The 14678-nt window shown below is 42.1% G+C and overlaps 1 protein-coding gene across 7 annotated transcripts in view; it reads left to right on the forward strand.

Annotated features, from left to right (window-relative positions):
* Positions 1–14678, forward strand: part of qkia (QKI, KH domain containing, RNA binding a) — a 93919-nt gene that overhangs the window by 40054 nt on the left and 39187 nt on the right. For 3 of the 7 annotated variants that reach the window (XR_008909108.1, XM_056767714.1, XM_056767716.1), the window contains exons 5-6: positions 11506–11593; positions 13148–13570. Coding sequence is in view for 6 of the 7 variants with exons in the window: in XM_056767714.1 (XP_056623692.1) it covers positions 11506–11593; positions 13148–13570 (511 nt within the window). In the remaining variant the exon portion in view is untranslated. The remainder of the gene's footprint in view (positions 1–11505; positions 11594–13147; positions 13571–14678) is intronic. The other 4 variants (XM_056767717.1, XM_056767719.1, XM_056767715.1 and 1 more) reach the window with 3 other exon arrangements.

The following is a 14678-nucleotide window of genomic DNA, read 5'->3' on the forward strand; positions in this document are numbered from 1 at the left end:
TTGGGAGACTACGTATCAGATCCCTGTTAATTCAATTTACTGGTTTATACACTCACTCATTTGGAGATGATCAGAGAGAATAAAACAGCAGTATGTTTTTCCTCCTACGAGGTGATTAGCCTCTCAAATGTGTTAAAAACTTGACAAATTGGTTTTCTCATTAGGGGTGCTAAACCCAGTAGAGCTGACACCCGTGATGGTTGTTGCGATTTAGATGTTTAAAAGATGTCATTTGTGGTGTGGAAGTTGCCAAGAGAGAAGCTGTGCTGCAAGGTGACATTCGTTCATGTTTCCTTAAGGTTTATATATATGAGAGAGGAGTCTTGAGTCATGACTTATGATTGACAATAGCTGCATTGCAATGTGAGGTTGTGTTAATCCTATTGTCCTTACATTCTCAGAGGCCCCGTGAATGGCCTTCTGGGAAAGCCGAACACATCCACCCCAAATCCTCCTCCTGATAGGTGCACATTGTGAATGCTGGGCTATTTCCATGAATGCATACTTGAGCTCCCAGTTGGTATCTGTGCACTAGGGAATGATGGGAAATAGAACTTCACACCTATGACACCTCATTAAGAATCTAGGCCACTGTGTGTCCATTTCCTTTACCTCGGCTAATTAAAACGGTGTGTCAAAATATTTTTCTGGGTTATTTATGTGTCAGTGCGCTGGGCCGGCCGTTGACAGGAGTGAGCAAAGGTTTTAAATTATGACGGTGGACAAAGGCCTGCTTCTAAATACCCAATTTAAATTCAGTACGGGACCCCGAGTAGTTTCAATTGGCTGTATTGGCTGTATAGAACATGTTGTATCCTGAGTTTCTGTTTTTGTCAAGAGGCATTTCCTAGATTGTGGTGTATCAGTAGTAACACTTTTGCCTCCAGAGCTTAGTGGGTTTGGAGTTTTACGTGGGCGCGTATCGTAGCCAGAGCCCAACAGTCTGCCCATTTTCTTTGTTCATTCCTTTCTTAGAACTAGCTTTTTTCCCTGAGAACATTAGTTTTAACTCTGCTTGCGCTCGCAGGCAGAAATCGACTAAAGGACCAACTAGCTGCTCCCCGTGTCCTCCATGATGCTTCCCGTATCTTAAAAGGCCACAAAGGAAGAGGGAAGGGGGGTGAAAGAGAAGAGAAATGGGAAGCTGTGTTCACACAACGCTGGCAGCATCTCTCCATGAATGGGCTCGTCCTTGCCTGTAACAAAGTGACTGGGTTAGCAGTGTTTGCACTGTAGCCCGGAGCCCTGTTCCCTTCTCGACTGTTTTTCTCTCTCGTGCACACTCTCTCTCCCTCTCTTGGCATGTCTTTTATCCACTGTACTCCAATAACCATTTCACTCAGAGGCTCCGCTGAGCACAATGAGTCCCCAATCTGGAGCAGTTTCAAGCTTCTCAGAGTTGTCATAGATGCTTTGCATTTGTGATTTTTCCCAATTCAGAAAAGCACTTAATTTCACACTGTACACCTGGTTATAGACCTCTCACTCTTAGCCTCAGAGGAAGAGAGAAAGAGACAGATGGTGTATAATGTAAGACAGGCGTCCTGGTCTATGGGGCGTAACGTCCTAGTCAGCCAAATTCTTGCCGTCAGCTCGTGGGCCTTGTGTCTTGGTGAGTGCTGCCTGAACCAGCCTGATTTAGGCGGCCAGCTTATTATGATCAATACACACCTTTTCTTGAACAGGCATAATCACACTCGCCTCCTATCAGACCCATGTGACAAACCAGAGTACAATGCCATCTGGCTGCTTGCTTATTTCCGCTTGTGTACGCAAAGAATGCAAACCCATTTCACAAGCTTTCCTTGTGTAAAATCGTAATTTAGTGGTATGCTTTGCTTTGTTTTATAGAGGGCTCGATTTTAGTGTGCAGCTGCTTTCATTATTGACTTGGCTTCAGTGGAGCTGTATTGTAATGCATTGCGCAAGTTTCATAGGCCAAGATCATTGGCGACACAGGACGGGAAAAGAATCGCAGTGATAGCAACCACCTGTGACGACAGCCTCCTGAAATGCGTGCGAGTTGCCGAGGGGTCAGTGCAACCCGTCCGAGAGTGCTCTCGTGTCCTGTTTTCGGAGCATCTGTCGCATTCAATGAGGCTCAAACCCCAGCTGCAGGGTCTGAAGTGAAGGATCATGGGTAATGGGAACATCCTCAGCCGTGAGGTTGTAAAAGCCCATGCACTGGATTGGTGACGTGGCTGTGGAGACATCAGCTCTCATTGATGGTCCTGAATAAGTGTTGGTACAAATAGAACAAAGATTCAAGAAATGAAGTATTGTTGACATTCTTGTAGAAATTTTGAACCGTTAGTTTGAACCTCTGTCTTGCGTCTTTATCTTTGGGTCATTTTTGTGCCTCCTTGAATGCAAGACAAACCAAATTATTCTCTTGTAAACTAACCGTATGCTAGTTTTGAGTCTTTCTATGGCCATCAGGGATACTCCAGAGCCTTTGTTCTTCAAGTATTGGCAAACGAATTTTACATCTGATGGTGCTGATACTGTAGCCAATACTAGCAGTGCTTTTTAAGTTCTTAAAGCTCAATAGATGGGAGTTTTTTTCCTCTAAGCAGTGTCCAGACAAAGTCAGGTCTTATTTATGTTCTCCCTCTCTATCTTCCTCAAAGCAGCTGTCCTCTTTTAGTTTCTGTGGTCGTCTTGATTGGAGCCATGGTTTGCACCCCAGGCTTACCGACCACTAGAACCACAACAGGAAAGACTTCTCTTGGGGTCTCTATGCTAATCTGGCGTCGACTGGCAGCGGCTTCAAACGCTCCACTGGACTGGCTGTTCCTCACTGAACTGAATGGAAATGGCAGACCAGAATAGACTACGATTTACTGCGTGCCTATTTTCACCTGAGCACCTGCCATTTAAAAGCACAAATTCAAGTGACACTGTGCGAAATGAACCACGTCACACAGTGAAATGGGATTTGTCATTTAATTTTCAGTTTTCTGAAAGATTTTCCTGGCAAAACAAGTGTCACCACAGATGAGACCGTGGTTTCATAGAAATAAGACTGTCACAATATTTTATTCAGTTTTAAAGATCAAATTTCACATCTATTATTTTGGAGGCTTCGTGTTGGCTGCTTTACGGTTGAAAAAAATTTCAGCTAATGGCAATTGCCTTTCTGAGGTAGGAATGATAAACTGATGATGCTATTGGGAGTGTTTTATTTAACGGCTCTGTTTTTTAGTCTGTGCTAATAGAACATCTTTTTTTTGTGTGAAAATGATGCATAATTTACAGAGACGGGCATCTCTTTTGTGTGTTTTGGTTTAATACCACTTATCTCGGTAACCGAACAAGCTGTCTTTTTACTTGTTGTTCTCTCTGGGGTTTAAATTGCATTCACCTATGCCCCTTTTAAGTACTTCATTTGTGACCCTGAGGTCTGCTAATTGAGAAAATACATCAAAGAGCAGATTCTGGTTTGCATAGCAGGGTACAACAGCGTGATGTAACTAGAATAGGCACAGGTTTGTGACTTTGAATTCTTCCCAGTTAGGTCCCCCAGTTATGGACGTGATAAAGATGCAAATCTTTTTGCAACAAAGCAAATGAGGTGAAGCTTGTCATTTCGGTTTGCGTGACCTTTTTTGTTCTTTTCTTTTACGGCGCTCATTTAGATTCCCCAATTAGATGTACTGTACCAGCACTACTCCAGGGGTAGAACAGGTGGTCTTGACCCAGGGTGGGTGCCCTGTTGGATAGAGCTAAGTTCAGGAATGCCACCTCCCATCAGACCAGCCTTCTCTCTGTGGGTTTCGGTTTAATCTGCAAGCATTATAAGAGACTATTCTGTAAGAGCCTGAGGTGACAGTTCTAGATCTTCACAGTCCACCGATTGTCCTTGAGTGCTGGGAAGGTGACATGATTTTTTTTAAGCCACTTGTTTCACCTATCTGCCTCCACAAAATATATGAACATTCGCCCCAAGAGAATACGTGAGAAGGCAGAAGTACTGATATAGATTATTTAAGGGACTTTGTGTACAACCCTTTGTAAATGGTGATGCAGACATTTTTTTTTCTTTAGCAGTCACCTCTTCTTACTGTAGCTGGCAACAACAGAACAGCTTTTGGAGAAATGATGAAATTTACTCAAGTGTGCAGGAAATCAAGAATGATTCTTCATGGGAAGACATGACGCTGCTTCAATTTCCACTCCCTTCAACTCCCACACTCCTTTTTGGAGTTGGTAATGTTGTATGCCAAAAAGACTGAGCATGGGAGAGTAAATCTGTAATTTAAAGGGATTGCTCGGTAAGGTTAGGTCTGGTGATGTGAAATGTGGACCGGGACAGTTAAATTAGGTCTAAGCAGCCGTAAAGTCGGCTTCTCATTCGTTTGTTGAATTCTGTTTAATTGACCACAGGTGGGCATCTGTGATTCTTCAATATAATTTGATCTATGTCATACTGCAACATGTTTGCTATAAATTATGGTTGTTAGTGGAATGATTTACATAGCTTTGACTGTGACCAAAGCCATTGTTTTGCACCAAGCCAAATCTGCAAATATAAGGCATGTTTGACAAACACTAATTCATATTTATGGTGATTGTGTAACGGAGCGCTTTACTGGGTTTTACCTAAACACATTTAAATACCTAATTAAATAAAGCAGAGACAGATTATTCTGTTTAAATATGTCCTTTTTTCTAAACTTGCCCTGAAGCCAAATCACCTCATGATTATCATCCTAATTCAACATTTTGTAATAGTTTATTTGCATAGAACTCTTTGTTGTTATGTCTACAAGCTTCATGTTGCCAAAATACGACACTGCAGTATGTGTCTGGGAAATCAGAAACGAGTGTAGGAATTGAAGCGGTGTTGTGAGTGAGACAAACTACAACAGTAGGATAGTAGGTTTTACATCCCTTACCCTTATATAGATTGAAAGACCTGCTTAAAACAATCCTTGGTAAAATTTCTGAAGAGGTACTGTACACGAAGCACAAAGTCAACTGGCATATTAGAAAAGTCCCCCCCCTTCCCCAGGCACTATTTCCTGTAACAAGCTATCTGGATAAATAACATAACCCTCTTATTTTGCTGCCCACCTCCAGAGGTTATTCCAGCCCATGACTCCTCAGAAAACATTTGGCCGTAATCTCTTCTGGTGCCCATAAAAGACCCCCTGCAGACATCAGTCCAACTGCATTTCCTTTGAACAGGCCTCTAATCCTTTTACCTTTGGGAGAATTGCTGCAGACTGGAACGCTAGTGTTTGCACGGTAGCGTGGTCCTGGGGATGTTTTCACCGCCTTTGGCTTTCCAAACTCCCACTCCTGTTATATGGTGTCCGTGATAATTATCCGCTCATTCAGAGTTAGACGGGACAGGGACCACATGGATCAGCCCTGGCATCTGGAGAATCCTCTCGAACCAATCACATGGAGAGAGCTGGTAATGGTTTCCTTTCATCTCTTTGCACTGTTTTCCAGGGCAAAACTGGATTTTATAAGGGCGTATGTTTGCACAGGCTACGGTACAGTATACATCCTATCCTGTTATATACCATGTACATGATACAAAATGTAGTTTGCCTGTAAAGCATTTTACTCCTTTTTCAATCTTTTACTCACTTCAGGGCTCGATATTATCAAGTGGTTGGCTTGACTTTTGCCACTTAACTTGTCCAGGAGCAGTTTTATGTTGCAATTTGGCACAAATCGTCTCCATTACTATTCATTTATAATATCTCATTGGCAGTACACAGTGTCTCATGTTTGGAACACGAAGTCAGCAAAACACAAGACTACATCAAACACTTGCTGGCTTGTGTGTGCACTTGCAGTTACTTTCACATGCAATATGTTTTCCAGTTTTGCTCAAGCAAAACATATTTTCACGCAGCATGCATCTGCAAATTAGGCTCTGTGCTTTCTGCGTGCTAATGTATTGGCCCTGACCCATAGAGCAGTTTGGCTATGAGTGGAGAGACCTTGACTGTGCCGGCCAGCGCTCTTCATTTTGCGCATTCGCTTTGCAGCTGCTAACCTTGAGTACGTTGTAACCTCTGTAAGGCCTTTGGGGAGGCAGTGTTTTCAGATGGATTTTATGGGAAGTTCTTAGTCGAGAGATGGTCATATGATTGCAGCTTTCATTGGGATTTTCAGATTTATTTGTTCTGGGACTCTTTACCCCCTCAACAAGGTTAAGAGGTTGTCGAGTAGGCGAGACTGGGTTGCAGTCCTGATCTGACAGGCCGGGCGGCACACGGAGCACGCGGATCAGCTTTGACTCTCAAATCTCAGAATCTGATGCAAATCCGGCAGTATTTAAACCTCCAGATCAGCCTTCCCAAATCCTTTCAAGATATTCTCGGCTCGATTGGGTGGCATTAAAGGATCATAGCAGCAGAACAAAACATCGTCTGGCAGAGAGAGAAAAGCAACAGGGGAGGGAAAATTAGAAAGAGAGAGAGACTGAAAAGGGCGAGTCAACTTGAAGATTTTGTAATGAGAGTTGCACCAATAAAAAGCACGGATTGCTTTAATGTTTCCTCTGTTTTTCAGATTTTCTGTTTTGCTTTTTGTTTGTTCGCTCACTCTGATCTGTTTGCTCACAGACCGATCTAGTAAAATCCGTCTTAATCCCGTATGGATGCCTGTGTCCGATGCATGTCAACATCTGTGTGGCATTTTAAATACAGCTCTCGTACTCCGAACTGGCCTACATAGTGGTTATTTGTCGTTTAGCAGACGCTTTTTATCCAAAGAAGGGAGTTGCAGGACACAAACTGTGTCTAGCTCAATGGAAAGACTGCCGTTTTCTCAGATATCAGACTTGCAACCTTTTGCATTTTAGCCTGGAGATATAACTGTTAGGCTGCCAATATATTATGAGTAGTAAAATCAGGTGCACAGTGGGAATTCTTGTTTAAACTGTTCAATCACCTCAGATGAAACCCCATCTATTACTTTTATGTGGGGATTCGGGTTAATGTGCTGAGCTGAGCTGAGCTGCATGCCGTATTTTTAAGATGAGACTTTATTGATCACTGGAGGAAATTTTAAGTATTACGGCAGCCAGGATGGGACAGTAACTTTATACAGTCCTACAAGCATTTGACTAACGTTGCTATTTTCTTATCTACATCTGTTAGCATGTATTCCATCTGTGGCTTGCTGAAATCAAGCCGGGTTGAAGGGGAAAGGCAGAAGAAATGGGAGAGTGCCCTCTTTTTTTTAGCAGGCTTCTGACAGCATATTGAGGATATTGATGGCTTTGCTGTTGAGCCCCAAGGTTGCGGGATGCATTTCAGCAAAGGTTCCCAACAAAGTCCATTCATATCACAATCCAGGGACACACAGCCGTGCTTTCCTCTGCCAAACCTTCTGTTCTATCAACAGACTGCTTGAACGAAAAGATTAGGAGTCCGACACTGCACGTTTCTCAAGCTTGCAGGTTTAGTTCCACTCAGGCTGGCTGTCGGAGGGTTTGCAGGGCTTTACCTCAACACGGCGGATGGCAGAGGGGTGGTGTAACTGCTTGTCAGCTGCAGTAATCTGTCTTTGCATTTGTCTTGTCATCTGTTTTTGGATCATGAGTAGGGCTGTCAAACTATTAATCGTGATTAATCGCATCCAGAATAAAAGTTTGATTACGCAATACATGTCTGTGCATATTTTTTTATTATTCATAAACACATTCACATACATGCATTGGTAAATATAACTAAATACATGTAAATATTTCCTAAATATGTGTTTATAGTATACATACATAAATGTAAATGCACAGTAGGGATGCAACAAGATGGCTCACCCACGGTTTTCGGTTCTGTTCCGGCTTGGCACATTAAAGTGTATTTTCATTGTTCTATGCTTATGTGACAGACTATTTTACTGTTGTTCTCTTTATTTAACTTGACTTATTTTATTATCTTTAAGCAAAAATCAACTTGTACAGATTCCTGGTGTATTGAATAAATGTAAAGATTTCCACTGGCAGCTCACAGCAGTTTTTGGTTTACGGTTCTTCAACATGCCAGTAATATAAGATTCTTGGGTCCGCATTGAGTTGACGCGTTGTTACATTTTTGGAGACGTTCGCGTTGGGCTACGGCGTAGGGTACGCAGCTCTGCATAGGCTACGGCATAGGTCCTTCGCTCAACCATAAATTGGGCTTAACACTGCAAACACCAGCGCTCAATGGGAAAGGCCAAAGATAATATATTAACAAGGTGCGCCACTACGATTGCAATAAATTGGAAGAAATGCAATGCTAAATAGCTGCCTGGAGGCCACCCAGTGGCATGGCTTTCATATAACGGACTTTGGCATGGTGCTTTAGACGCTCTTTCTGCATGTGCTGGGTGAGAGCAACGTGAACGTGCTGCTTTTGTATGCAGTGTAAAAATACATTCTTGATGTGTCAAATTCGGACATTATCACTTTAGTACAACAAGCATACAATAAAGCCAGCCTGCGTCTGTTCGTCAGCATTATTCTCAACAGCACATTGCTTCTCGTGTTGCTGGCAGCCTCGCTTCATAGCCCGACCTCCACTCGCTATTAGATATTACTAGTGGGGATGCGTTTATCCATATCAGCGCACAGACATACAGACAAACACGGACAGAGCCAATTCAGAGTGAAAATAAGCGCATGGAAATAATTTAAACGCAAAACCGGAAAACCGCAATTCACTTACACGTATAGAACCGTGGAGGTTGTACCAAACGGTTCAATATTATATTGAGAATTGTGGCATCCCTAGTGCACATACATATATTCTGGGTGCGATTAATCGTTTGACAGCCTAATCATGAGCAGTTTTGAAACTTGTTAAATCTCGCGTGGCTCTGTGTACATAGTCAGTTTTTTTGCTGGACACGGATTCATGCTTGGGGTGCTTGACATGTTACACAGATATACATTAAGAAAAAACTGAGCTCGAGTGCTTAGCTTCTGTAAATGTTTTTGTTGTTGTGAATGTTCTGCTTCTGTGTGCGTAACATAGTGGACATACTCAGGAGCTCCGTAACATGCAGCCTGATGTCCCTCGTCCTCCCCTGTGGCCAAAAGGGGCCGCTTCACTCCGCTGGCCATACAAATAGATGCCATTGATTACATGTGATTCCTGCGGATAGAGCAGGATTATCGAGCGGCTCTACCTGATGTCTCACGTCCCGTGTTTTGGGAAAAGTTCTCTCTCCCGGTCTGCTTTTGTTAGTGAAATCAAAGTAAGGTTTCCTGTAAACCTCTCCCCTGTATGATGACACACAGCTCTTTGGAAATGCTAGCTGTCGTATCTCTCGCACTCTAACCAGCAAGCTCTCTCAAATTTATATTTCCTGAAATTTTAAGGAAGTCTCGTCAGTTATACTGTTTTTGTCACTTACATCCGAGCTGTATGCCGACATGATTGTATAATGGCACTGACAACCAAGTTTTGCTGCTTTGTGAATGTAGCTTCTCTGACTCATTCTCTTTCCTTGAATTTTCTTTACATATTTTACACACATCTTGAGGAACCCTCCGGCTTTAAAGAGACAGGGTATAACAGAAATAGGGTGTTATAAAAGGGTAGAAATATTTTTTTTAACATTGTGTTTGAGGACAGAGGCTCTGAGGAGCAATGTCCAGCCTTTAAAGGAAGCCTGTGTTCCACTAGCCTCTGTGACCCACTGGACCTGTGGGGAGTTACCCCTAGTGACCAGTGGCACCGCAGCCTCATTACATACCCTGCGGCTTGATCCACAAACAAAGGCCTTGTTCGTAGGATCAAAAAAATTGTCATCATCGGCTTTAAGGGGGAGCACTGAGATGTTATTTGGATTTAAGACTGAGCCATTCACCAAAGTCCTGTGTCAGCAGAAATTCGAGTTCGATAGTTTATGGTGTTTTTGGGCTTGTCGAGTCAGAGTTTATACCATGCTTCACTCTTCTTAAGGGGACGGATGGGCTGACTGCCCTATCAACACGCCGGCCACTATTTTTTACATTCTTAGAACTCTGCCTTATTCTGCTATTAAACAGCTGATACTCTTGATTTTTAGGTGACCGTGAAGAGTTATGCATCTTTTCTTCAGAAGTCTTCAGTTCAGTTTTTCATGTTTCAGTTTTTAATGCTTATGCTAAAAACTCAGATCTTTGGCGTTGTAGTAGTTGTATAAAGCAGCTGTTCCTAACACGATCTGAAATCGGCTGGACAGAATAAGAAAAGAAAAGGTGCGACAGAATTGCTGCTTACCCATGAAATCTGTTTCTATTCGGTTTTATTTGGTGTGTGTGTGTCTGTGTGTGTGTGTGTGTGTGTGTGTGTATATATGTATGTTTGTAGCAGTTTGATAGTGAGCCGGTCACACATAATTCACAGGACTAATCCCATGTAAACCCATGAAGGATAGCCATTTCACAAGAACACTGAAAACTCATCTGCCAGACACAGAACACGTGTAATAGACTGTTGACCAATGTTTTCTTTCCGTGCTGAATTAGATTAGACAGAGCTGTCTTTTGTTCGGTCTCCACATGAGCCGGTGTTATTGTAACAACCTCAGAGATGATCTTCATTGGATTTACACAAGCTCTTTGGAGGTGAATGAATGTTCGTACAAAATATGAGCTTTTCCAGGGAGATGTTTTTTTGTCTGTATTGAATTAGTGGTGTGCTCAGGAATGGATGAGTCATTCGTGTGGGGGCATCTGTAGCTTTAACACACGATTTTTGTTTCTCTGATTGAGGAAACTACTCAAGGTTCTCCTCAGCGTTGAGTCGTATGGGTGTTTTCGTTTGTACCAATCTAGAAGAACTTTATTTCTGCAGTCAGAGTCCTTTAAGGACAACTCTCCTGATAACGCTCAGATATGGTCTCTGTCACAGCAGTTGGCCTTAGATGTGTGTTTTCCTAAAGAAACGCTGAAACGTTATAAAAAGTTAAAGGTATTCCAGTTCTCCAGTGTTTCTGCTTTTTCTCGTTCTGCCCTGTCTCTTTTCACTCTGCTGTTGGAAAAATGAGTTTCTTTGCTTTTTTGCATTTAAGATGCGCTAAATTGAGATATCTTATGTTCTCTTTTTATTCCATAATATTAACGGTCAGCTTTATCTGTTCTGCTCCTGTTGGACTTTAGTTCTTAGTAAGAGATGTGATTTTATGTTCTTTACCATTTTTAACCACTTAATCCCTGCTGTTTTATCCTTAACTTGGTCTAGGTTTTGCATTTGCGTCAAATGGTAATAAAATGTGTTTCAACCACTACTTTAAATTGTGCATTGGTTAACATTTATGAGTGTACACTGATATTAACTTGGATAACCACTCCTCTGTTTTTTTTAATAAGGGGGAATCTGAATAATACTTTAAAAAAAATCAAGAAATGAAGTCATACATTTAGTGTAGCATCATTGCTGAAAATTCATGGCGTTTCTGCTGCTTTATTTATTATTTGGGGTACTAAAATTGAACCGTCCCCATTTTCTTGTGGGTGCTCTGAATGGTTTTGTAAGTAACAAAATGTTTCATTTTATTTTATTTTAGGCAGAGGGAGAAGATAATCTGAAGAAGATGCAGCTGATGGAGCTGGCTATTTTGAACGGAACATACAGAGACACCAACATCAAAACGCGTAAGGATGCACACATTTAAACAGAAGCTTAATATCTTATGCATACACTCCAGGAAAATACTTGAGCATCAACACACCACGACAGACACGACTAACTGTTAGGGATTCATGTAAATTTAGCTGCAATTGTGTTTTGTACAGTGACTACAGAGATTTGCTCGGGTGCTCACACATTCACACTCAATCACACCATGTATGGAGAGCGGTTACACACACACACAAAATACAAAATGTAAACCCATCATAATTCAACCGTTAGAGTTGTTAATCCACATGCGTGTACACATACATATGCAGTGCCATACAGAGAAACATTTTTACTGTGATGTCTTTTAAATAAGCTATTCAAATAATAAATTCATAGGTTCATCAGACATCAAATGCTTGTTAAATCTAGATAGAATCCCATTTACTGTAGACTCGTACAGACATCTCTCTCTCTCTCTCTCTCTCTTTCGCTCTCACTTAAAAGCTGTTTTTCATTGCAATGTATTCTTGGTGTTGCATACAGAGTCACTTGCTGCATGTTGTTGCTGCTGTGCATTTCTTTAAGTCATAAAATACATTTTGATAAACATGACTCCTCCCAATCCATACCCATTTATTTATTATTAAAACTTCGATATAGTTGTGTGAGTTTGGGCTTTTCAATAATGCTCTATAAAATAGACTGATATTTGTATTAATATATATAAGTGAATGTAAAAATGGATGGGAAGAGATATGTATGTATGTATGTATGTATGTATGTATACGTGTTTATGAATATGTGCATGATTATAGATATAACAGGGCATTTTCTTTGAGAAGCACATCTGTCGTGTTCTATGGTGCGCCTTATATATTTGTCATACTGTAGTTATTTCCTCAAAATCTGTGTCAAAGGTCCTGCTGGCATGTAGAGGTTTGCTCGAGCACTTGAAACACTGGTTCAATTCTAGAGCACCCATGGACTCGATGTGGAACCACAATATCTCCTATAAGAGATGAAAAGTGTCACATGAACATGGCTGAACTTTATTGAAAAAGAATTGGCACTATTGTTTAAACAATTTCTTCCTCTACATGCTGTTGGACGTTGAGTTCAGATGGGATTGTTTGATCATTTGCTGTTTGTTGTGCAATATAGGTGATTGGTTTGCCCTACTATTATCAATCATCAATATTTCCTTGTTTTAGTTTTGATTAAGTTTGTGTAATGATTTTGGTTGTGGGTTAGTTTGCTTTACAGTACAACTTTTTTTGTGGTCATTTGCCATCGCATGGACTAATTTCCTTTTTATTTGTTCCCCTACCCTCTTTTTTCCCTGTCTTTGTGTATTCCTGTTTTCTGCCTGTGCTTTTCTCACATATGCTGTCCAACTTTTCCTGGTTCTGAAAATTGTATACACGTTCCCTATCCTATCTCTCTCTCTCTTTCTTTCGGCTTTTTCACCTTCACCCGTCTTCTCTTGTTCCCGCTCTCTCTCTCCAAACCCACCTTCCCCTTCCTTCATCCTCTCTTCATTCCTTTCTCTCTTTCTGTCCTTCACTCTTTCTCTTTGTTTACGGCAGCCACCCTTGCATTTTCTCTTGCAGCCGCGGCAGCAGCCGCACAAGGTCAACGTCTGATTGCGGCCCCATCGGGTCAGGTCCTCCCCCAATCTGCCCTCAGGCCCCACACTCCAGGAGGGACCCCCATCATGAACATCCTTCGACCCACTCAGATGGCCAACCTTCTACCCAATGGTACCCCCACCCTAGTGCCCCCGTCACCTGACGCGGGCCTCATCTACACCACGCACTACGACTACCCTTATGCCTTGGCACCCACGTCTCTGCTGGAATATCCCATGGAGTCCAGCGGAGTCCTAGGTAAGCGGGCGTGGGGGCTTGGCGCTTCACCCTTTGGTGCTCTGCAAGAGGGTACAGCTGGGGTGTTTTACGGGGGCTTTTTGGATGGGGCATTTCCAGGCCCCGTTCAGGACTCAATGAAAGGTAAATATTTAATGACTAGCTCATGCAAGCTGGCTAGTTTACCCAGGTGATTAAATATGTAGCTTCATGAGCATCATAGGAATGTTCAGCTGCCAATGAGACGGGCTGGGGAAGGGACGACTTAACCCTGTCTTAAACAAGGGGCTTTCTTTTGATTTTTGTTTTTTGCTGCTGCGTAAGAAGTCTCTCCTCTCAGGATACACACACAGACACACACGCTCTCGTAGACAGTGGCGACACGCTTGCTCGCGCACAGATTTTTTTCCCTCCTCCCTGCCAGAGGCTTTGTCAGGCAGGCTACTGGTGGATCCCCTCGGATTTCTCCTGGCTTTTGAAATCATTTCTCTCTTCCCTGCTGTAGCAGGCCTTGGTACCAGTGCTGAGCTTCATATAGAGAGCGAAAGAGTCCATAGTCCCGTTGGGGATGTTCATTAAATTCTTCCACTATTCTCGCTGTCTCCAATTGTCTTATTTTTACCCTTGTGAACTTGCGTGCTTGACCTTATTCTTAGAAAATTACCCATACTCCCTTGCCTAGCGAGGCTTCTGCAAACACCCAAAGATAAGATGGTGTTTAAATAAAATTTTACATCATAAAGTCTTACGGACTTTGAACTTTGCATCATAACTTTGTAAACTTTATAATGAAAATAATGATGAATAGCATTGATCAGTTTCTCTCCCTTAGATAAAACCCTTCTGATTGATAGTAACTGAAGAAGACGCGTCCGGCTTGAATAGTTTCAGTCGCTGATTAGAGTTCAGATCACTGAATGCTGTTCAGTCGGGACCTTTGGTAGTTCTGACTGAACTGGGCTTACACCTTTAAACGTCAGCACTCACAAGCTTAGCAGCCTTTTATTTACTTACAGTATCGATCTAACATCAAACCACCCCCAGACCAGACCATGTTCTCTCGCTCTCTGTCTCTCGCTCTCTGGGCTTCTGTGCAATCAGAAGTGATTTGTTGGACATCTGCTGTTGCAGCTTGGCATGTGGGTGTACACACACACACACAAAAAGAGGGAAATGTCAGTACCACTTCAGAATATTGTTTTCTTACCGTCTTTTCTCTAATGTCATTATAGTAACTGTTGTGGTTTTTATA

The sequence above is a fragment of the Triplophysa dalaica genome, chromosome 15 (assembly GCF_015846415.1).
Source record: "Triplophysa dalaica isolate WHDGS20190420 chromosome 15, ASM1584641v1, whole genome shotgun sequence".
Lineage (NCBI taxonomy): Eukaryota > Metazoa > Chordata > Actinopteri > Cypriniformes > Nemacheilidae > Triplophysa > Triplophysa dalaica.